Source organism: Ictidomys tridecemlineatus, chromosome X, assembly GCF_052094955.1.
Source record: "Ictidomys tridecemlineatus isolate mIctTri1 chromosome X, mIctTri1.hap1, whole genome shotgun sequence".
Classification (NCBI taxonomy): domain Eukaryota; kingdom Metazoa; phylum Chordata; class Mammalia; order Rodentia; family Sciuridae; genus Ictidomys; species Ictidomys tridecemlineatus.
In genome coordinates this window covers 17950452-17976246 of record NC_135493.1, presented here as the reverse complement: position 1 = coordinate 17976246, position 25795 = coordinate 17950452, and the positions used below count along the sequence as shown (strand labels likewise).

The 25795-nt window shown below is 40.2% G+C and overlaps 1 protein-coding gene across 1 annotated transcript in view; it reads right to left on the bottom strand.

Annotated features, from left to right (window-relative positions):
• The window catches only part of Gpc3 (glypican 3), a 399890-nt gene extending 374521 nt beyond the window's left edge, over positions 1-25369 (bottom strand). Inside the window, exon 1 of the mRNA XM_005337686.3 lies at positions 25017-25369. Coding sequence (XP_005337743.1) covers positions 25017-25188 — 172 coding nt within the window. The 5' untranslated portion in view covers positions 25189-25369. The remainder of the gene's footprint in view (positions 1-25016) is intronic.
• Positions 25370-25795: the final 426 nt, after the last annotated feature.

Genomic DNA, 25795 nt, shown 5'->3' with positions numbered 1-25795 from the left:
AAGAAAGGCTGTAATCCAGGGTACAGTAAGACAGGCCAAATCTGAAAAGACTTGAATACAGGCAAAACCTGTGGGCTCGACCTCAGAGACAATAATGGACCACTGGAGGATCCCAAGTAGAGACATTATATGATGAAGAGTAGTGTTTAGGAAGATTAGTCATATGACCTGAAATTCGGAAATGGACTAAATAACTCCTCAAGGTCACTTCCAATACTCCAATTCTCTAATTACCTTTATTATGTTCTATATGTTGGTTATTTTACTTGACTGCCATTTTAACTAATGACAATAAATTGTCAAACATCACATTAAAAAGCACATTAAAGAACAGAAGAAATATTAATGTAGACCTTGATCCTTATACTCTTCTAAGAGTGGATAAAGCATATTCAAACAGCAACAGAATAGAATAAATTGTCAGGGCTCTGTAACAATGAAAATTGAAATCTTTTGTGTGTGTGTGTGTGTGTGTGTGTGTGTGTGTGTGTGTATGATGATTCCACACATTTCATTGTCAAGGTCTGTTTTATGAACAGCATTTTTTTTTGCTAACAAAAATTGACTGTGCTGAAAACAATAATTTAATATTATCATTAAAGTAATATTAAACAAAGGAATTAATGATACCCAAAACTAGTTGTTCATGACTTGTAGGAAAAATAATACAAGCCTATTAAAATTATCCAAAGGATTAAGAGCAGGTTGCTCTACTAATGAACCAAAAAAAAAAAAAATCAGGCATTTTTAAAGTTTTTTTTTTTTTTCATGAAGGACAAGTCAATTTGCCATCCAAAAATATTAACTAATTTCCTTAGCATATAATAGTGACTTGCTATTAGAACAGCACCTTTTCCCCTAATTAATCATTATCTAAATCAAATCTTACACGCTCATTAATTTCTCACTAATCAAGATAGGAATACAGATGAAAGAAATGGCTGCATTTGAAACTGGTGGGGAAAGTGATGATTGCTATGGAAGAAATCATCTTAGGGAACCCAGATGAATGTTACTATTCTGTTATTTAGCCTGAAAGAACATGACCTTGCAGAGGGCACACCTGGGTATCAGGAGCTGAGACTTTTAATCAAAGACCATGCCTGGGGCCACAGTATAGACTCAGCTTCTGTAAAAGGCAGGCCAAAATGTCGCTACTACACTGGATAGAGTACTGGGAGTTTAAAGCAACCCTGGAGATAAGCCATTCTCTAAGCTTGAGAATTAAAGAATGAATTGCCTTTATCTCTACTGCCAACTGTCAATTAACAGCCTATCATTCCGTGCCCAGTAAAGGTTGAATCCCCAGATCACTACACTCTCCCACAAAGAGATTCTTTCTAGACCACATTCCCAACTAGCAGTCAACATGTGCTCTGGGAATACAAATTCACTGATTTATATTCAATCTGCCAAAGTGGTGAACAATTCATTCACCCAACATTTACCAAATGTCTACTTTGTGCCAGATAATATGCCCAGCCTCAGGAATACAATAATGAACAAGAGCTGTGTGCAGTGGTGCACACCTGTACTCCCAGCAACTTGGGAGGGTGAGGGTAAGGGTAGGATTCCAAAATAAGACAGACTAGGGTGTAAGCCTCAATCACAAGTTCGGGGCCAGCCTAGATAACCTGGTGAGGCCCTAAACAAGTTAGGGAGATCCTGTCTCAAATTAAAAAACAAAAAGGGCTGGGGATGTGGCTCAGTTTTAAAGCATCCCTTGGTTTAATCCCCAGTACCTAATAATAATAATAATAATAACAACAACAAGACAGTCTTTGCCCTGGAGTTCTCAGATATGTCTAGGAAAAGGACTCTCAAACTAGAAACATCTAAGTTATTTGTACATCTTTCTCACCTTCATCTGGTATAGCTCAATGTCACCAAATCCCACAGATTCTGTTTTTTGAATATTTCTCATCATCCTCCTCTTTCCAAGACTGCCTCATCAACCTTACCTCCTATTGCTTAGATGATGACAACAGCTTCCAGACTGACCTTCCTGCCTCTATACCCTTCTTCACCCAAACTCCAGACAGATATTTCTAAAGTACATTTCTTGATTGAGTCACTCCACTACTTTAGAAACCTCCAAGAAGATGGAGCAATGGCCCAGGGGTGTGAAAGTGGGTGGCATGTTCAGGCACTGCTGAGAAACCTGGCAAGAGTAGAAGGAAAAGTAAAGTGGTAAAGACTGGCAGGGGCCAGATGAGGAAGAGCTATGTAAGCCCTGCTCCAAAATGACTCCTAGTTATCTTTTGATTCAATTGCAACCAATGGGAGTGGAAAGGGAACATTTGAATTCCCATGACACTCTCCATTCTTTATAAAGACACTTCTTATACTCTCTAAATTGATTCACAGTTATATTTACATGTGTTATCTCCATTAGATTTAAATTCCTTGAAGGAAAGACCCTAGACTGATTCATCTTCGAATCTCAAGGGGCCCGCTGTGGTTTGAACTGGATGTCTCCCCTTTACTTGGAGATAATGCCAGAATTTCAAGAGACCTCAGTTTGAAAGGAACAATGTCAGATTAACTGACATTACTAAAGTAGAAGGATTCACACATACACACACATCCTTGGTTATTTGGATGCAAGGAGACCCCTAGTAAAATGATGATTGGATTGGAGAATAATGACAGCCACTCTGAAGTAGGGATACATAATATTTTAGTTAGAATTCTGCTAAAATAGCTTTAGACCAAGCTAAAGCAATATTCTTGTCTCCCCTAGTCACTTCTTCACTAATTACTATTCTACTCAGATAAGTCAGCCGCAATACTGTCTTTCAGGAGGTGTATAATTTTTATATTTCAGATTCAATCTTCAAATATGCAGACCTAAGACACAGCTGAAAATTTAAGACTAGAAGCCCAATCTAAATACTAGGCCCCCGCCCATGGGAATGACATCACATGGAAGGGAGCCCTCTTCCCTACCAAGGCTAAAGTGTTACTATACGCTCTGCTACCAAATCAGCTGTGTGACTTAACTGAGTACCTTGCCAAATCTGGGCTTGTTTTCCTCAAAGGGATTAGGCTCTGGAGTTGAAACTTTCCAAGTGTAGACCAATCAATGTTAGATAAACCCTTTCCAGACTGGGCATTGGGAATAGAAACAGAAGACTAGCATTTGTCTTCTTAGAAAGGCTTTGTTAAAAGCATTTGAACTTGCATGAATGTGTATATGGGGCCAACATCTCATGCTTTAGAGTGCTGCAACATATGTAACAATTGCATACCCTTCTATATGTCCCTGTACCTCCAGAGGTCAACTAATGGCAATCCACTTCCTGATAAAATGGTATGCAGTGGCAAAAGGTAGGATTCCAAAATAAGACAAATAGGGGTATAAACCATGAGCCACTGGCCACTTAATAGCCTCATAATCTTCAGCAAAGTACTGAATATTGAGTCTCAGCTTCCTTATCTGTACAATGGGGATAACAGCATCTACCTCTCAAAGTGCCTGTGAGGATTAAATTAAACTCTTATCTCATGTTTCCAAACACATGCCTCCCTTTCCCACTTTCCCTATTAAAACCTCATCCATAAAGTCTCTCCCAAGTCTCTTTCATAATGGTTTCTTCTTCCCTCCACTCCAAATAAACCCTATGAGCTATCATCTCTCAGAATTTTCAGCACGCTTTTACCCAACACTGTGTTTTGCAATCTAGGCTTTGTAGTCATTGGAATATTTATCCCTATTATTAAGTTGTAAGTTTCTCTGAACTAGAATTATATCTTGACAATTTCTGTATTCCCTGATATGGCATAGATCCTGGTATATAGTATACTCAATATGCTTGTTGAATTAATGAACAAATAGTCAAAAGTGAGAGCCTACTCTTTATACATAACAAGCTCCATGTGTCTTGAAACATTCAAGCATAATTTAGTAGCCATATGGGAGACCAAAGAAGGGACTCCTTGCACCAGGTTGGAGATGATCTTCCTGGCCTTTGAGGTGCTTTTTTCTCTGTGTTGCCTTGAAGTCTATAGCCAAACTCACTAATCACTTTACACATTAAGATTGTCACTGGTATATTCTTGGTAATGCATCAGAACAGAAACTGCTCCATAGCCATCAATGTTAGAACTGGTTCTTTAGTCATGAATAACTATGACAGCATTTCCTCAGAAAATATCTCATCTGTGACAACTATATATTTACCACTTTGAATACAGTTATACCTACACTTAGTAAACCTGAACCTTAAAAGGCAGTCTTGCTTCACAGATGTTTCTGGCCTCCAAAATTCCCTATTGCTGAGACTTCTGCAAAATCACAAAGACTAGGTGGAAAGCACACCATCACCATGAACCTACATATCCTGTGAAAAGGCTTTTCAGGTGGGGAATAAGCAGTAATTGCCTTCCCATGACTAAAGTGTTTGGAAAAATATATATTTTTTAAGGAAAAATATCCAAAAAGTCATGAGGTAAGACATAAACCCATGCTAAATAATGTGGTAGCCTATTCTGTTTCAGAACTCTTCGTCTGATCCAAAGTGACTTGGGTAAGTCATTTTTTACTCCCCACATCCTCAGTTTAATCATTTGAAAAATGGGCTAATAGCAGTTGCCACTCACATCTTTTTATGGAAGCATACTGACATTTTACAAGCAACTTAAAGCATCTCTTGAACAACTTCCAGTTAGAGAGCTCTGGTAAACTGATATAATTCTAGATGTCCCAGAAAGTTCTCTTCTATAGTATATAGATGAATGGTATCTCCCAAAAAGATATCTATATTTTAACTCTTGAAATTTGCAAATGTGACCATATTTGGAAAGGGGTCTTTGCAGATATAATTAAGAATCTGGAGATGAGGTCTTCCTGGAACATCTAGGTGGATCCTAAACCAATGACAAATGTCCTTATGAGACACATTGAGGAGAGATGAGAAAAATAGAAGGCTATGTGAAGATGGAGGCAGATTGGAATAATAAAACCACACACATGAGCCACCAGAAACTGGAAGAAGCAAGGAAGGATTCTCTCCCTGAGCTTTTGGAAAGAATGCAACCCTGCTGACACCTTATTTTGGACTTCTGGCCTCTAGAACAGTAAGAGAACAAATTTCAATTGTTTTAAGCCATCAAATTTGAGAAAATTTGTTAATGGCCGCCCTAGGAGATGCTCTCTTCCCATCTACACCACCTAAAAGTATCTGTTTAGTATTGTATAAATGTTCCATCATGGGTGAGTTACTACTTAAGTTAAACCATTCCATTAGGTGTTGTCTCAAAGTGCAAGACTCCTTCAGTAATGCCCTCATACCTAAAGGCTAAAGGGTTTACATAGGATCTTGCTCCAGCAAAGGAAAGGAGGTAGGGGCAGGAAGGGGAGAGGTGGGGTGGAGCCCAAAACACTTGGACAGGGAGCGGGGTATGTATCTAAAAGGATGGAAAGATCAAGAAAAAGATGAATTGAAACCAAAAATAAATTCTATTTAGGGTAATCTCTGAGAAACAAATATTGACAGAGCCCAAATGTCACCTTAACAGCAATAGCTCCGAATTAAAAGGAGTAAGAGACCTTACAGAAGCAAAATAATAATAACACTGCCTCAGTCACTGTCCCATATTCCAGAAAGTTTGTTAGGAGGGTGTTTAAGATCCATCCAAATGCTTCATTTTCACTGCTCAGAGGCATTTGTTTCCTTATGCTTAACAAATTAGGCATATTTTGGATACATGAAAAAATTGCCACAAGCTATTAGCAATTAAATAATCACAAAGGGAGCCAGGCAATAATGAAAGATGCCTATCAGCCTGGGCCTCCAGCCCAACACTGGATTTTGGTTTCTCTTCACATTACCCCTGTCCGAGTCCCCAGCATTTCTAGAGACACCGTTTAACCAGCTTCCAGGCAAATCTTTCCGATACCCAATTGCTCTTCCTGTTAAGATGCTTCTCCCAGCTCTAATGGCTAACCTAAATTTCAGTTTCAAGCCATTGCACCTTGTAATTACATTCTCAGCCACTGTAAATAATCTGTGCCCTCTATTATATCTTTCCTCTTTTCCTATGATAGGAACCTGTGGAAAAGGGAGTCAGCTCCCTTGTTAGTACAACATACACACTGCACCTGAGCAAAATGCAACCAAAAGAAAATCAAACACTCACTCTTGATCCCTGAGTGAGAAGCATCGTTATTGATCTTTTTCTTTTTCCCATCCTTCAGCTTATCTCAGTGTCCACACTGACGTTCTCTAGTGCTGTGGCATTTATGCCATCTTGGGGAATCGCTGTGTAAATGCTCCAGTAATTTTATACATCTTCAGCATCCTGTTGTGTTAGAGCCTGAGTATCTGAAGGACTGGGAAGGACAGATTTTCCTCCTCCACCTCCTCCTCCTACCCTCATGTAATATGAATCAAAATCCTCACTAATTGGCCCTCCTTCTGCATGCTACTGAAGTCTAGACTTGGTGGCAACCCCTTTCTGTGGAAAAGATTTAATGGAGGAGAAAGTGCACGGAAAGGGAGTTGACAAGCAAAACATTTCAGCCCAACTAAAGAAAGTGGGAGACACAGGGGGTTTTGGTTAGCTGAGGTTGGAAGTGAAAGGATACTGTTTCAAACACACACAGGTTGGTGAGTTCATTTTTCCTTGAACCAAATGTTCCCTAAAACTGAGGAAAATCTACGTTCATAATGCAACATATAAGAGACGTTTCAATGGTGCTCAGTGGTGATTGTTTTTCCTTCTTGCTTTCTTCAGGAGCTATGAAAAACAAAAATAAATTACCCAAACAGGTAATTTGGGGATTTTTCTCTTTCATTCTCATGATTTTACTGAAAAACTGCTAACAGTAACTTCATTCTCTCATCAAGATGTGGGGAGTCAAACACACAGCTCTCCAAAATCTGGTGTGGGCACCCAGAGGCACAGCCAAGAGGGCTCCTTATCAAGCTGAACCAAACAAGCCTGAATCCAGGGTCTCCCTATGGACTGTTACTCTTATATGGACTTACCTTCAGCTTTTGGGACACAGGAATTTGGTTCAGGAACATCTGTACTTACATTTTACTTTTTAAAAAAGGCGGGGGGGGGGGAATTGAAATAAAGGAGAAAATGGCAATGTAATAGGTTACAGTGGACTGAGGCAGTGATGGGAACATGGTTCCCACTGAGACAGTTCAAGTCAAAGGAGGACCTTCACTAAACAGGAAAAGAAACGTCTGTGACACCAGGCTGCTGAGCTATATTCAGGATGCAGCATTCCCACAGGAAGGTTCCAGCTACTGGCCTTCCCATGCACACCCCTCCTTCCCCTCAACAGATACACAAAACCTCCATGCATGGTCTTCATCTTTCTATACTTTCTACATCTACTTCCCCACCAAGACTAGGAAGATCGGAGCATTTGATTTTGAATCTCTAGCATCTCACACATAGTGGATTCTTAAAACTGGTTTCAGAAGTAATTTCTAGAAATGCTGAGCCCATCATAAACATAATGGTGAGCATAACTCTGGAACCAGACTAACTGGGCTTAATTCATTTCATAGTTGTTTCACCTACAACAGGTGACTAACCCTCTCTAAGCCTCAGTTTCCTCATCTGTAAAATGGGGGAAATAATATTACCACCTGGTAGTGCTGTTGTGAGGATTAAGTGGGATGTTGCCCATAAAAGGCTTAGCACAGTGCCTGGCTCAATAAATGTTAACGATTATTAGCACCACCCCCACCACAGGTGCTCAATAAAAACTTGCTGAATTGAAGTCACACCAGTTGGAATGACTAGCAGATGTGAAGCCGATCTGGGCTTTCTTTCTTTTCTTTCTTTTTTTTTAAGTTTTTCCCACCTCAATCTGCACCAGATGACCTCTCTTTCTTTCTTTTTTCTTTTTTAGAAAAAGGATAGAATGGGGGATACTTATGCTGCACTTTTGCTAATATTCAGTTTTTTATTCAGGGCAGAAAACCAAGTCTGGCAGTCAGGCACATGATTTTCCAAGAAATATGACAAGGCTATTAAAAACTCTAAATGAAAGTTGTGTAATGAGCATGAATCTGAATACATTTAAATTTCCTCTAGATTCAGTAGTTCCAGCAACATCCTTATGTATTTTTAAAGTGTGCTTTTGCTACTGTGAGGAAAGACCCTAAAAGCAGAATTTCCTCAAGGATGGGGGTGGGGAGGCAACACACAATTGTCATGAAAATTAACCCCTGAAAATGCACAGGATTTTATTACCAAATGGATGCCTGAGGAGATTACTAGATTTTTAGGGTCTTTACTATAAAGAGAGCAACCTGCATGCCTGAAATAATTAAGAAGAAGAGACTCAATTATCTAGTAAACTGAAATTTCAAACCACCCTGCTTACCTAAATGAGAAAAGCTGCTTAGACTAAAGCGTCATTACTTCTATTTAGACAAGCCTTAGCAAAGATATACAAGGAGCTAAAGAATGGGACCCCACATTCTTCCCTAAGCCACAACAATGCCTGTTCATGTAAATAGGATTTTCAATAATGAAATCTGCAAAAAAATGTTTTCATTATTATCTCTGAAAAAATGCAAATGCAGAAGATGAAAGTCAAGGGGCTTTCACTATGATGGGCACTGAATACCCTAAAATATTTATTCTATGTGAATCTAAGCCTGGATTCCAAGTGGATCTAAGAAATCAGCACTGAGTATTTCTCCTTTAAAAAAAAAAAGTCACTACAATATAAAGAGGCACAAAGGTTTCTCTGACTCTATGGCAAGCTGAATTCCTATCTCAAAAATTTAGTTTAGAAAGAAAAAAAGTAGTAGTAGGTATCTGTTTGCATTTATCCAGCAGCCCCTTCCAAAATGTGAGCCAAAATATATTCCTGCCTTCATCATCATCACCATCTGACAATCAAACACTCCCACATTGACCATAACAGCCTCCAGGCACAAACCAAAAAGCTCATTAAAGACTATATGAAGGCTATTTATAGAAGAACTAAACAAAGAAGAAAAGGACTATTAGCAAAATTAATTAGACCGTTCATACTTTTGACAACTATTACTATTTGTTTGAACTCAAGTGTCTAGCTCCTTTCCTGACAGGTATTGATGACTCCAGAGATAGCACATATCTAGAGTTTTAAACTGACCTTGTAGTTTTTTGGTTCAAGAACTCAGGTTTTGACCTATACTCTGTATATCAGCCTTCCTGTTGCTGTTTAGGCAGCTGATAAGAGGCAGAAATCCTTCTTGCTCATTAGGCCATTAGCTGCTGGTAAGCAAAGGGCTGGGGCGTGCTCAGTGGCCCAGAGGAATGTGCCGGACTCCACATATAAAGCCAGCCCCGATTTGGGGTTAAGAATTTAACCTTAAAAGGCTGACAAGTCATAAATTTGCCTGAGGTTCATATATATGTGTGACTTTCACAGTTTATATTTCCTAGCCAGGACCCAGAGTCAAAACATGCCCCCTGTTTAATGAATAGTACTAATTGTTATTCCTGACTTGGGAACGTTAGTCTTTATCCATAATATTTTCTTAAAAAACACACAATCTCATACCTAAAACTCTCTGGCTAAGGGAGGGGGGGGCATTGGACAACTAGTTTAAAAAAAAAAAAGAAGAGGAGCCCAATGTTATCTGTTATATGGTGCTACCATTTTGGTAGTCAAGACTGACTCAAAAGCTTCCATTTCATTGTGTCCATCAAGCAAAGTGCAAAGGAATGTCCTCCAAATCTAAACATCTGAGATAAAGCAACCATCTGCGACTCTACACACACAAAAAAATGAGCTGAGTGGGGGAGGGGGCGGGGAAAGGGCTGAAATGTCTTCAAGCACATTTTGTCTAACAAAATGTGTGTTAAATATTTATACATAAGTGCACAACCTAACAACCTTGGCTAAGCTTAGAAGAGATAATAGATATAGGACAAACAAAAGATTCCTGTGAATATGAAGACAAAGAAAAATTTCTGAGGAATAGTCCTCTTGGAATATAATCTCAAACCTGAAGTCAAAATTGAAACTGGGACAATAAAATCCCACAAGCGAAACAATGTCCCTGTAATGTGATAACTTCATCAGGGAAAAGCAGGCTATAATTTGGTTAGCCTACAAGGTGGATGTCAGTTCTACCCCACACTAACAGTGTTTCAAAGGGGCTCCCTTATTTTAAGCAAAAAAGAAAGCATTCAATGGAGTGAGTGAGAGAGAGAGAGAGAGAGAGAGAGAGAGAGAGAGAGAGAGAGATTGATTTCTAAGAACAAAGATGCTATGTGCGTTCATTGAGAATTATGACAAAGTGAAAGGGAATGTAAACTACATAATAATGATGTGAGGTAATCAAGTCAAATATATCCAGCCTTGTCCTGTCTGTACAAAAAGTCTTTTAAATACTCATCAAGTTCTTAGAAAGTGATTAGTGCACATTTTTAAGTTCTTCATTTCAAAATTAAGGAAGAGAATTTCACAATATTCCAAGAGAAGTAACCAGGTACCCAAACCAAATATGTGGGCACAAATGGGAAACATATTTTCTCTTCAGAATCACTGGATGCAGTTGTATATGGAGGAGGCAGAGGAAGAGAGGAGAAAGGAAAATCAGGAGCAGGAAAAGGAAATACAATTTAAAACTAAAACGTGGAGGAAAATATAAAACATTCCACTCACGTATTTTTTTTAGAGAACAAGAAACACAAAACCATTCAATAAATATAACAAACCATAAAACACCTTCTGTTTTAAATTATAACCAGTGGAGGGAGGGAGTGAGGGTGGAAGGAGGAAGAGGTAAAGGGAAGATGTGGGGAGCAGTCTGACAGACAGATGAAGGGGGACCTTGTAGCTTGGAGGTATAATAAGCCCCAGAAGGTCTGTGATGAGAGGGCAAAGAACATCCGTTGTTCCCCTTAGCTCTGGGCTTTAGTTAAGTAACTTGGGCTACTCATTATAAAATGTTGAACTTTTCAGGAATTTTGCTGATTCGTGCTGGTTGGTAGTTAAGTCTCACTGTTACTAAAACCAAACTTAAAAATAAAACTGAATATTGTTAGGGGAAAACTCTGAATGACTGAATAAATGCTGGTTCTAACGTCACCTTCAGGCTTTGTGAATGAGGCAACCTTACTTTCTCAAAGAACAAAGAAAAGGCAATCTGACAGCTTTTGAAGGCCAAAAAAACCTTCAGGCAACGTTATTAAATTGACCCACAGCACTGAAGTTTCAAAGGCAAGAAATGACTTAGGTTTGAGAAATTAACATTTGTAGAAAACCTTCGGAATTCCATGGGGAAAATAAACCTTTATTTCAGAAATCAACTTTGAAGTTTGAAAACAAAGCAGAAATCCTGTTTCTGAAAACAGAAGAGTCTACTAGAAACACAGCATAGTTCTTCCATGGCTCTTTGAAACCTTTCAAAAGTTCAACCCTGACTTCTGGGGGTGGCTAAAGAGGATACACCCCAGAATACCAGCAAAAAAGAAAATGGGAAACCATTAGTTCCTCAGACTGGGCACAAAATGATCTTAGAAGATATTTGTCTTTGGTGACATTAAATTAAGGCAAGGCCTACACTAAAGTTTCTAGTCACTTAGGAACACAAAGGCAGTGTTTTCCCAACTAGTCACAAAGTTCTTAGCCACCTAGCAGAGATTCTGCTGGCTCTCTCTAGCCCATTCATTATCATATTCTCATTCATTCTTCCTCCCTCCCTCCTTCCCTCTCCCCCAGTTTCTCATTTCCCCTCCCTCCCTTTCTCCCTCCTCATCCCTCTCCTTTCTTTCCCCACTCCACCATACATTTTTTGTGTATAGGTCTCTAAGGCCACTTCAATGAATGAATAGCCAAAGCATGAATGTGAAAAATGAAAAGGACATTAATTTACTATGTGCAAGACACTCTCATAAGTACTGCAAGGTTATTACCCTCACTGAACTTACACTTGGAAGCAGCCCATCTCAAACTCTAACATGCATACAAATCATCTGGTGATCTTGTTAAAAAATGCAAATTCTGATTTAGTAGGTCTGGGAAGGGGCCTGAGATTCTGCATTTATCACAAGCTCCCAAGTGAGGCTGATGCAAATGGTCCATGGACCACACTTTATGGAACGAGTCTCTAGTAAGACTAAAGTCAAGTACATAAAAAATTTCAAGACCAAGCAAGAACTAAGGCCATAGGCAAAGTACTGAGATAGCAGGGTTCGGGGGGGGGGGGGAATAATCACATTTAATCATAGGGAATTGTGGAATAATTCTTGAAGAAGATGGCATTGCACTGACACTTTGAAGCAGCCAGTGATGATGGGAAGACAGGTGGTCTATAAGCAAAGACCTGGAAGTAGACAATGACATAGTCCTTTCAATAATAAGTTAACAGCCTGTTGTGTATAAACCGAGGATACACATGCCAACAGGATAGAGTAAGAGACATGGTGGAGGTAGATTTGCAGGGCTTAGCCACTTAATTTGGGTGTGGGATGTGTAAAAGGAGAAGTCAAAGACAATTTCAAGGTTTCAAGTCTTGGAATCACATAGAGATGCCATCACCAGAAATGCAGAATGCTGGCCAGAGGCAAATTTTTACGGATTGGAAAAGAAAGAAAACAATGACATAATTTTTGGCTCTGTCGAAAGTAAAGCACTGGCAGGACTTCCAGATGAAGATGTCCCACAGACAACTGGTAGATACTGAACAGGAAATCAAGGAAGAGGCCAGGGTTGAAAGAGATATGAGATTCACTCAAACAAAGATAATGAAGTCATGGGAATGGGTGTGGGACTGAGCAAAGGGACAATGGGAAGGGCAAAGGACAAATGCTACTGGAACACTTACATCTAACAAAAGATAGGAGGAGGACAGCAAACAAGAAAAGACAGAAATCACATTGGAGGAAATCCCAGAGTATACAATGTCATGAAATTTAAAAGAGAATTTAGGCCAAATGCTTCATATTCAGACTATATTACTTCCCCTTCTGGTCTAATGGGTGCATACAAAAGAGCATGAGCTATGCAGAACAACAAACCTGAATATAAATCCTGGCTCCACCACTTACAGAATCTTTGAGAACATAAGCCTTCCTGAGCCTCAGTTTCTTCATCTGTAAAATGGAGATGACACCACCTATCTTTAAGATTTGCTGTGTAGATTAAATGAGAGATTAAAATGCAGCAACTGGCATGCAGTAGGCACTCAGTAAATGTTATTTGCCATGATCTTCCTTTGTGGGGAGACTATTTTATCAACCTGAGAGTGGCCACAAAATATCTACTGTGAAACAAGGAGTTTTGAGCTTATGTTGAATGAAAGTAGAATCCCTGATGAAGACAACTTCTTAATCAACAGGGAAATCAAAGAAACCATTTATGCCAGAGAACAAGACATGTTTACAACTCTTTCCTAGCCCAGAAAATATTACATCTCCATAGATCAGCCCAATTACTCAAGTATTCCTAGCCTTTGCTTAGAACCACATGTTTCAGAGACTAGCCAGCAGTGGAATACACAGAGCTCCCAAAACTACACATTGTTATAGCTTTCATCCTCCAGAATGGAAAAGTGCTGCCCCAAGGTAAAGGGCAAAGGAACCACTATGTTTGAATCAAGCAGGTCCCTGGAAATCGGAAGCTGCAGACACACTTTATGAGTGCTTGCCTTATGTGAACATGAGATAGATACGTGAGGCCAGGCTTTCATAACACAAATATATGGCATGATTGTGAAAGACCACCCACTGTTAAGAGTAACTATTGACAACTTTCAGTTTAAATAACATGCATAATTATCAATTATTGCTATCAAAAATAAATAGAAATCTGATACCTTGACTCCAATGTCTTTTTCTACCTAGAGGTCTCTGTGTGTGTGCATATGCTCACATGTACATGAATACATGCACATGTGAGTATTTGGTAGTACATAAATTTATTTCAAAGTCTTGCACCACAACAATATATAATCAAGGTTTCTCTTAAGCAAGAGAGTTCTTGAAGTCTTTGGCAATAAAAAAGGAATCCCCAGATGTTGGCAAATACATTTTAAGACATGTCACATGCAAAAGCCTGGAAAATATCATCCACACCCATGACTTCCAACTGGAGCCTATATATGATGAGTCCCAACTATGCTTATCCTGAACTCTAAAAGAACATATACCCTCTTTCCCAATGACCTCATTTATTCCCAGGATTTCAATTACCATCTATATGCTAATTATTTCCAAGTATGGATCTCTAGCCCTGATTTCTCTCTCTTCTGTGATCCAACACAAATTGAAGACTGAGGATATATCTCAGTGGTAGAGCACTTGCCTAGCACATATGTACAAGGCCCTAGGTTCCATCCCTAGCACCAAAAAATGAAAAAGAAAACAAAAACAACATACATACAACTTGAACTATCTAGCAGACATTCTACCTCAATGATCAAAGGGTCCCTCATACTCAACCTGGTCAAAACCAAACACAGGGCTGGGATTGTGGCTCTGTGGTACAGCACTTGCCTGGCATGTGTGAGGCACTGGGTTCGATTCTCAGTATGGCATATAAATAAAATAAATGTCCATTGACAACTAAAAAATATTTTTAAAAACTCAATTAAAAAAATAAGATGGTTCAAAAAAAACAAACTTAATATATCACCTTTAAAATATGTTCCTCAGGACTGGGGATATAGCTCAGTTGGTAGAGTGCTTACCTCACATGTACAAGGCCCTGGGTTCAATCCCCAGCACCAAAAACATTGAAAATAAAAAATAAATAAATAAAGTATGCTCCTCTAGGCCAGGTGCAATGGCACATGATTGTAATCCCAGCAGTTCAGGAGGCTGAGGCAGGAGGATCATGAGTTTGAAGCCAGTCTCAGAAATTTAGCAAGACGCTAAGAAGCTTCGTGAGAACCTGTCTCTAAATAAAAAAATTAAAAAGGACTGAGGATGTTGCTAAGTGGTTAAGTGCCCCTGGATTCAATCCTGGGTAGCATAATTAATTAATTAATTAAAATAAAATATTCTCCTTTAAGCCAGGTATTATAGTCCCAACTACTTAGGATGCTGAGGCAGGACTGTTCCAACTCAGGAGTTCAAAGTCAACTTGGACAACTTAAAGAGAGCCCCATTTCAAAAAAAAAAAAAAAAAAGCATATGCCCTTTCTATATTTCACTTATGTGTTCAACAACTACTTACTGAACACACCTCTTATGTGCTAAGGCCCCACCACCAGGATAACCAGAATTTCCAGACCCTCCCCTCTGTCCTCATATACAGTCATACATCATGTCTACATCCTCTTTTCTCTCAAGGTTAGTTTTTATTCTTCTATTGACAGCCCTCTGCCCTCTTACCTTTGTCACTAAACTCCCTGCCACCGCTCACTCTCCAGTCATCCTCCATACTGAGCAATGTTTCCCTTCTTAAAATGTTTCCACAGCTCCTCATCATCCTGGATACAACTCAAACTCCTCAGTATTTCCTTGCCTATTTTTCTAATTCATCTTTCCCCCACTTCTCCCGCACTTTGCTCTAACCAATACAAACTATTCCAGTCTAACTATGGTATCATTCTGTCTTTTAACTCTATGCCTCTCACATGCCTTTCAGGACAGTCTCTTAAGAAAACCATACATCTCTTCTCCATGGCTCAACATTTCCCAGACGGCCCAAGTGATGCCTATCTCTCTGGCAGCCCTCATTAGCCTGCCTTGACAACCATGGCTTTCCTTGTATGGCTCCTTCACTAGGCAGGGAACTCCTTGCTGGCAGGGATTTTATCATGTTCATCAGCTCCTAGCTCAGTATCTGGCAATAGAATTCAATGCTCGATAAATGTTGGTTGAAGTTAAGAATGAACGAAGTTTTATTTATGCAAATATTGCACATAAAGTTCATCATCAGTGAGATCTTTTTTTGTAAATTTCCATCTGTTTTCCAAAATACATAAACACAGTCACCAATGCAATCACTGTATGAAATTTAACTTCACACTCTCATTTCTATTAAGTTTAACATGCAATACAGCCAGTGCTAGAAGTAGTTCTTCAACATGAGCCAAACTCACAGTATAGGTTGAAACACTGTTAATAAGGGCTTGGGGAAATGATGAAACTTGATAAATAAGCAGTAGATCTATGATATCAGTAACAATTAGTTCTGCAATAACTTGTGGCCAATTCAACTGAAAATGGTTTTACTTATTTGTGAATAACACTGGCTTTTAATAGTATAAATTAGGTTCATCTCCAAATTATTAAAGGTATGCAGATGTATGGATATTATATGGATGTGTGTGTGTGTGCGTGTGTGTGTGTGTGTGTGTGTGTGTGTGTGTGTGTGTTTTGAAACTAGGCAGGCCCTGAAACTCAGAAGCTACAGACATTTTATGAGTGCTTGCATTGTATGAACATGAGATAGATATATGAAAGCCAGGCTTTCACGACACAAATGTAAGGCGTGATTGTGAAAGACCACCCACTGCTTAGAATAACTATTAACAACTTTCAGTTTAAATAACATGCATAATTAATTATTGCTATCAAAATAATTTATCAATATATTTATACACACATGTAAACTATAAACATACATTTATATAAAAATATATTTAAACTCCACATTTAGGTAAAACTGCAGTTAAAATTTCTCTCTACTTGTCACCTCCTCTTCAATCTTTAGTTATAAAAATGGAGTAACAAGATTCCAAAGGTCAAAGAAAATAGATAATTTGAAACTCCATAATCTCTTCCTCAGTCTTTGCTGAAAATCAGTTTAGACAATTATGCATTCAGGGACTTACTCATTCTGTGGTTATATGCCATTTAGGATCTCATCAGACAGTGGTTAAATCCTCAAGACTATGTCTTCAAATGTTTATGCTTACATTTATTCCCATTAATTAATTAATTACACTAATAACTGTATAAGGCATACTACTCACCACTCTAAAGGATATCATGATGAATCAAAATTGGCTCCTGCAGGGCACAGTGGTGCATGCCTCTAATCCCAGAGGCTCGGGAAGCTGAGGCAGGAGGATCATGAGTTCAAAGCCAGCCTCACCAAAAGTGAAGTGCTAAGCAACTCAGTGAAACCCTGTCTCTAAATAAAATATAAAAAAGCCAATATTTAAAGCCAATTTAAATATTGGCTTTATGGAAATTTTATGTTTGTATTATATTCTTACCTCCACTCAGTGGTAGAGTGCCCTTGAGTTCAATTGTTGGTACCAAAAAAAAAAAAAGAGTTTGAAAGACGACATGACTACCAAAAACATAGATACTAAATAAGAATTACAGAGAAAGTATTGCTGGGAACCAAATGCAATTGGGGCATCTCAGGACTATCTCTGCACACAAGCAAATTTTCGTATTCAAATGTTTTCAGATCCTTTCTTTCTGTTACATGCTTGTTAACTTTCTGATAAATTCCCCAGAGTAAAGATTTTTAATGTCCTATCTATATCTATGACACTAACTCTTCTCTCTTCACTTTGTTTCCTTCAGCTTCAATCCTCCAAACCAAAATCTGATAAAGAGCAATGATGATTCCCAGGATGCCATCATAATACTATACGTACTAAACATGCAGGATTTGAGAGAGAGAGAACAGAACCGTAATTAAGGCAGAGAATATGCAAATCTAATTTTGGTAACTTTTTCAAATGAATGCCATCCCTTTCTTTTTCACCCTCTTTTTCTGCTTGGTCTCTATCTGAAACAGTCTCTGGATGGGTCCTCCTTAGGCAATTAATTGGAAATCAGGTATCATGCATTCAAAAATTAAGAGAATTCTCATGGAGACCCTGTATCCTACCCAAATAAAATTCCCATGCTGAAAATCCACTTTGGATTATGTCCTTTTGAATGTACATTTATCAGTCTTGATACCAGGGGATAGTAAATAGCAAACACTGAGGAAAAACTTAGATATATTCAGTGTGTTTCTCTGCCGGACACCAGGTTGCATTAATTTCACAAACCTATATGCCACAGGTCTATAAAGAGAAATACATGCTTTTATGAATATGAGTATAACTTTGATTTTTCTTTAAATTACTTAGAATAGCCTTGAAAACAAGCACACAATACTTACCTTTGACTAGTCTACTTCTTCCATGCAGTTGTAGTGCAGCCAAATGAATTAAACCAATGTCTTTTATCACTTACCTATACACAACAAATGGATTTTTGACCTGGAAAAATGGTTTCTTTTTTAGAAAGCTTAGTAAAAATGTTAAAACTAAATAAACATTTAAATATTGGCTTTATGGAAATTTTATGTTTGTATTATATTCTTACCTCCATTCCTGTCGTACACACATGCATATTAATACCTGTTATCAGTACTACTTGCTGTGCCAGACACTAGGGATATGAAGATAAATAAGATACAGCTGCTGACCTCAAGTCTAGTAGATAATAGAAATATACTTGAACATACATCTACGGTTGCCATAATCAGAACTTTTAAAATTTCCAGTAATAAATTTATTTTCAAAAGTCACACTAAAAAAAAGCCCAATTAAAATTTTACTCTAAAATTGTGCTCCCTTCTCAACTTATAAGGAATAAATACATCCTTCATTGTGAAAATTTTGAAAATACAGAATATTCTAAAAATCATCACATCTACTGAGAAACACACACCTTTCAACTTGCAGTGGATGGAGCACAATGGATGGAGGTTTCTTTTATAATGACTTTGACTTCCCTGTCCCTTCCCTTCTTATTGCCACTTTCACTTATATTTTATCTCCCTTCCTATCAATTATTTATCAATATAAGCCTATTAAGTACGCTTCAAAGAGCTTAGTAGATTTACTAATCTAGCATATAAATACAATTTCAGCTACTAGAAGTAATTAACTGTTTGGAACACTAGCAATGCATTTTGGTCCTAACATTGACTCCTTTTTATTCATGAGGAAAAATACATACTCTCAAATTAGGCTTTGCCGAGAAACACACAAGGAGATGCAAAAGTGAAAATGGCTTTCTTTTTATTCAATCTGAATTCTTTTTTGTTGTTGTTTAAAAATGGCAAATAAGTATTTCTAATAATTAGCACTTGTATAATTGATCTTTAATTGGTCTAATTTGAAGTACGGAAAGAAATTTTCTTTACTTCGTACGTTCAACAAGATATTCTAGTGAGACTACAATGTTTCAGTGAGCACACCAAATTTCAAAATGCACATTTTCTCTGCTGATATGCCCACCTTCACCTTGATTTCTGAATTGCATTCTCTTGTCATTATATCTCAGAAGGTAAATTCCCATTACTTAATGCTGTTTCTAAAGCCAGTCTGGGGCCCATGACTTAGATTCTATTTTCTGATACTCATTTCTTAATGGGTGCTGGGGATCCTGTTACAAGCCAGACAATTTGCTAAATATGGGTAAATGAGTAGGGGATTTTTTTCTGCCCATGCTTTCCATTAGACCCTAGTTTACCCCCCCCCCCAAAAAAAATAAAATCAAACCCATTTACAAGCTTGGCTAAGGCTTGGTTCCTGGAATGGTCTCTTGAATTGAGCCAGTACACAAATTCTGATCCCAGGTTACAGAAACCTGCGAAGTACTTCAACACGTCCGTGCATGTGTTGCAGCTCAACTCCCAAATATGGTAATATCAACATTAGCAAGAAAGATCTAGCTGACGTTAAATCAAAGAGGGCTTGATTTAAGAGATGTTCTACAATTTATGTGCCGTAATTGTTGATCTTCACTGATACTAAGGCAGTCATAACATTGCCACGAATTTCAATTTGCTTTGTGAGTACCCGACATTAATAAACTCTGCCTGATGGTAAGAGTCACCAGCTAACTGAAATAAGCCTATGTCTGTCTCCAGCCAACATAGATGTAGCCAGAAAAGTTTGTCAAGATATCCCAATAAGGTGCCATAACATTTAGGACTAAAGCTTTTAAAATAAGTAAGATGACATAGAGTTTTAAAAGTATGTGAGAGTTTATAGGGACTACATAATTATATAGAAGTTAAATTTTTGTAAATTATTAACTAAATGTTGTGTGGTGCTCTTACCATTGTGCTCAGCACTGCTCAAATACGGTGCTTTCCCTTTAAGAAGCTTATAATCTAAAACATACAAATAACCATATGCAGAAAAAAGCTAGAGATCAGAGTAAAAGGAAGCATTCACAAAAATGTACAAATTCAGCATGCCAGAACTTTTCAGTTGAGCAACATGATCCCCAGTGAAATTCTTTCCAAATGATGTATCGTGTGCACAAGTTATAAGTGATTATCTTCAATTTTCTTAGAAATGAGTAATAAGATACCTCTTAAGACCCATGCTTTTGTATATGCATCAAACACTAAACTTGGCGTGATCATTGATAGCTGCCATTTAAGGAGAAAACATATTTTTTTTTGTCTTGTCTCATACCAGACAAATCCAGGACTCTTTTCTCCCAGGTTGATAATAGGCAGTCTTTTTCTAGGCTCCAGTAAACAGCAAACATTGCAACTCTAAAGATGGGAGTAGCAGAATGCTTTAAAATATTGCATCAAAATATTGGATACAACTTACCAGCCCATAAGAAAAAAAAAAAAAAAAAACATTGCAAAACTAACACCATCTGTGTTATCTAGCATCCATCAAAACTTTCTTCTGTCTGTATTTCCTAATGCTTACAGAATGGAATTTACTCCAAGAATTAAGAAAACTCTTTTTAAGATGGCAGCCCTATTAAGAGACTTCTCCCTATCTCCCACTTCATCTCTTCAGTTCTTTTCCCTTGCCCAGGCTGGCTATTGTGACCATTTCAGTCAATTTCCTGGAGGTATTTTCTAGCCCTTTTCACCCTATTTAATCCTACAAGTTTCCTGGGAAGCCTGTTTACTTGCGTGCTCCCCCTCTAGCTGTGAGCTCCTTGACAAAAGGGGCTGTGTCTCCCTCCTTTCTGCACCCCCAGCACCTAACAGACAGCCTGCCAAGGAGCAGGCAGTCTTTCACTGTTTTTAGACCAGGTGCCCTACCACTCATCACCAACTCCTCCAACACATTGATGCCTCCTTCTAAGCACATCTCAGTCCTAATATCAGAATTGTCACAATAAATATATTCAGACCACATTTGAAAGAATTCTCTACACCGTTCCAAGTTAGCACGGGGTAAAACAACTTTCTTAAAGTTTTAACAAATCACCTGCTCACCCAAATGTCTAATGCAATCTCAGGAGAGTAAAATCCTCCCACACCTCGCTTCTTATTCTCTCTCCCCACATTAGGATTGCTAACTGCTTCAAACTAATTGGGGAACCACAGCTGGCAACCCAGATACGGTTGCTAGTTCTCACATTTAAAAAAAAAAAAAAAAAGAAAGAAAGAAAACTCTCTTTTTGTTTCAAGAACGTTGCTTTTTATTTTAATGCCGTTTCATCTATTTCAAGAAACTTGCAGTCGATCTTTGGTTCTTCAAGGCTGCTTTTACCCATAGAAACAGGCATTTGGCCTTCTGGATTGGTTCTCGCACTTTCCAAGGCCCTGTAAGGCAAGATCCCTCAGTCTTTTAGGAGTTGCAACACTACCATGGATTGTTTGATTTTCTCATTCCCATACGTCCCCTAAACCCCCCCACACACACACCCACACACCCACACACACAAAGTGGTGTATGGCATTCATAAAGTGAATTACACTTGATTTTTGTTTAGAGGAATTTTTTTTTCAGACTTCTGTAACATTCCCTTGAGACAATTAGAAACATCATTGTCTGATTACTAGCTCACTTCCCTTGCCTAAAATTGTATCCATTCTTGATTGCGCCTGTGGGTAGGTTAAGCAAAACAAAATAAACATCTAGACTTATGAGCTCATTGGCTTTTTTCTGAATTTTTCTAAATTAAATAAGGGCAAAAGAGCTGCACTGAAAGTCAGTTATATGGATTTTTCTGCCAAATGCTAACTCTGTGCGCCTGGTTTCCATCTGTGGTGCTTTCCAAGTTACAAATCCTTAAAAAAAAAGTGGGGTATGAAGAGATCTATGAATTTCAGGGACATACTATTTAGAATTGTTATCCTGTGCCTTTTAACATTCTTAAAGAAATGGGAACATGAGATTATAAGACTAGATCAGCTCTGTGGAAGTCTAGCGTAGTCCTTCAGCACCAGTGATTTATTTTTTTAGGCTGGCTGATTTCAAATGCCATTTAGTCTCATCCATATTAGCATAAGAAATGTACCTTATCGGGCTGGGGCTGTAGCTCAGTGGTAAAGCGCTTGCCTCGCATGTGTGAGGCACTGAGTTCGATCCTCAGCACCACATAAAAATAAATAAAGATACTGTGTGTTCATCTACAACTAATATATATATATATATATATATATATATATATATATGACTATATATATATAGTCTTATCCACTCTAAACCCAATTCTGCTAATGGCTCAAGTTAGCAGTCAATCCCAAATGTTCTCCCTAAGTGAAACAGGACATTCTTGAGGATTTCTCCTTACTGTGACTGAATCTCATTTTATCAGGGACAAAGAAAGCTTTAATGCAGTTAACACAGTGCAGCAGGCAATTTGAACATGGCTTAAAATATAGATGGGGGGTAGAAGTCAAGCGGTCATCAGGATGGTTCATAACTACCAAATAATTTGTAGCTCTCTTTCAATTTCCAACCACTGAACGACAGTAGCAAATTACACATTTATTCACTTTGAAATTATGCACTTGCCATTGTATTTAGTCTGCCATTATCATCTCTTCTCTGAAATACTGATGAGCTCTTTCCACACATGGACATTAGGATTTTCACCATGTTTTCCATATCTACAGTGACCATATTTGCCCAACTAAAATTCAGGACACATGGTTTCACACCAGGACAGAATATTTGAAATCTTCACTGCCCCAGAAAAATTGAAGATACATAGTAGCTGTCTGGATATCACCATATTTGAATTCTGGATTTGCCCCAATGCATGTTAGGAGGGTTCCTGCCTTATAGAAGGTGTTCACCACCATTTATGTTTGTTAAACAGAATTTAAGTGGGTTACGTTGGATTTATATGGTGAAAACCCTTGAAAAGTGATTTCTTCTAGAGTTTGTGAAATACAGGAAAATGAAAAATCACTATTATAAATAAGTCTTTATAAGTATGACCATCCTTAGGCTGGGAGTAAGGGAGGGAGGAAGTGAGCCCAGGCCAAATCTCATACACACAGTGTGTGGGCCCTCCTAACACTTTTATACAGATGCTGCAAAGAGGCAGGCAGCCAGAGAGCTGGGGGAGGGTGAGCAAGGGTGAGCGCCTGCAAAAGTGTGCATGTAGTGGGGGGTTGCTAAATGAGTATCTGTGCTTCCCCATGGTCTTTTTCTTCTTTTAAAGCACCACCTTTACTCCCTCGCTTTGAATCAGCCAAATGTGGCCCCGACCCCAACCCTGGACCCATTCATCTTGTGGGGGCTCAGCCTGTGAGGACCAATTTTTACATTATCAACAAAAGCATGTTCTGTAGCCTTAGCAATCTAATTACCATGGCACTTCCAGGGGATAGAGATTCGCCTGTTGTTTCAGCTCTGTGGAACTGATTCATAGGTTGCCCCTTACAGCTCCTGCACACGCCCACGTGGTATGTTATTAACACTTAACAGTGGAAGAGGTAGTTCTACCCTCCCTTAGAGCGATATCCTGCAAAGCAATATTTAACATATGCGCAAATGCATTTCAGTCACCAAAAAGGGTGACCAATTACCTTTGCAACTAAACAGCAGGCTCGCTCCACTCTTTTCATCAACCTAAAGAAAAGGCTGAGGGCGCGCTGGCTGCCTAGGTAACCTCCTGCCAGTGAACGCTCGCTGGCAGCGCCCACAGGGCGCGCATCCGCATTCACAACTTGGTCCAACCATCAGGCCCGCCTCCCTGACCTGTTGAGAGCCACCAGCCAAGTTTTAGCTAGGGCTGCTCCCCACCTCTCCCAAGCGCGGGATGCGCGCCCCACTGGATGCATTAGTCTGAAAGAGACTGAGAGGCCACAGACGTCCTACGGTTTGCAAATTCAACTGGCCGTTTCTTGCGAGCGCACCTCTGATAAATTAACCTGTTTGAGATCCACTCTTCTAGCCTGCATTGTCAGTATAGCAACTTGTCCTAATTGGATTCTGAGACTAGCTTTAGGAGCCCAATAGCTGGACAGTCAATCACAGAAGGCCATTAATATTCATCTGTTGACAGCGGCAGCCCTCAGCTAAGGTTAAAATATGCCCTTACAGCACGATCTGATTGTGCAGAACAAAAGGCAGGCGTACAGAAACTTTCCTCCACCTAAAATCATCTCCCCTTCAGGGTCTAGCCTGTCAAGAAAGCAGATGAATTTAGGAGGGGGAGGAGTTAAATCATCTTTGGACTCTTGCTCCGCAGGCCAGCACCACCGTCTTTGAAGAGATTTTTGCCAACCTATAGAAGGGACTCTGTGGAAGGAAAAGGCTCAGACTATTTCATTTTGGGGACCCTCTTATTCAAAAGTTTCCCTCGGCGCGTCTTCATCCACCCCTGCGGATTCGGAGATCTACCCTCAACTTTGCCTACACTTGGGCCCGCGAGCCTCGGAAATCCAGACCGAGGAGAGGAGGGCGTGGGGATACGTTGGGGAAAGGATGGACGGAGCCGCGGTCCAGCTAAGGCTGAAATTCTGACACATTCGTGTGAGCAAGGGTGGCAAATTCCCGAGGCACCAGCTTGACTGTGGGACCCGGGTTCACTAGGGCCCAAGGAATCGGCTCCCACCTTCCCGCCCTCCCCCAAAAAATGGGCGCTAGCGAGAAGGCGATCTCAGCCGTTCCTCTCGCTAGCACATTCCCTGACAGTACACGAGCCTGGGGCACAGGGACACGGTCCACACAGACCCTGCTTCTCTCCTTCAGTAGAGTCGGCCAGGCCCCAGGCACTCGGACCACTCCCAGGTACCCATCGGCAGGGCGCAGGACCGCGGCCCCACAGGGCTAGCGCGTTCGGGGTACAACCACCACGCGCCCTTTGGCTCCCTGCTGGGCGCGGGGAAAGCGTAAGGGACTCCTACTCACCTGGCACGGGGGTTTCGGGAACCCATTTGAGTCCTGGCTGCAGTCTCTGGAAGAAAGAGCGGACCTGGTGACAGGTGGCGTCCGGAGGCGGTGGGGGCTGCGCCTGTCCCGGGCAGTCTAAGCTGAGCAGCATCGCCACCACCAAGCACGCGGTGCGCACGGTCCCGGCCATCCTGCTTCGCTGAGAGCTAGGAGAGCGCGGGAGAGTGGCAGCAGGAGCGAGAGCAGTCCCAAGACTCGGCAAGCCTGGCAGTGGCCCTGAGGAGCGAGAGACGTGCTGCGCTACCCAGCTGCTGCAAAAGTTTCCTCGCAGCTACCTGGGCGCTGAGCGAGGGCGGGAACCGCTCTGCTGCGCGGGGCGGGGCGGGGCTGACCGGGGTGGGGCGGGGCAAGGAGGGACGGGGCGGGGCGAGGCAAGTCGCGCGGACAGGGGGCGGTGGCGATCGTTCGGCGGCTAGCCTGGGGGTTGCGGGGCGTAGAGTGGAGAGGGCAGTAATCACAGGGCCACTGAGGCTCCGGGACCCGGCGCGGAGGCGCGAGTAAGGGGATGCGGAGCAAGTGTGATGGCTCCCGTCAGCCCAGCCCAGCTGCCCGCTTGCTGCCTCTCTACACAGGGCGCTCTGGCATAACTACTGCAGAGGGGCTGCAGGCTCGGGAGCGCTGATTGGCTTCCCAGCAGCCATCCTCTCTGACTGGCTCTGGGAGAAGTTCCCCAGCCTCACTCCTCCTTCCCGCTGCTCATTGGCCTACAGCCGGGAGGGCTTTTCCCTTTAGGATTT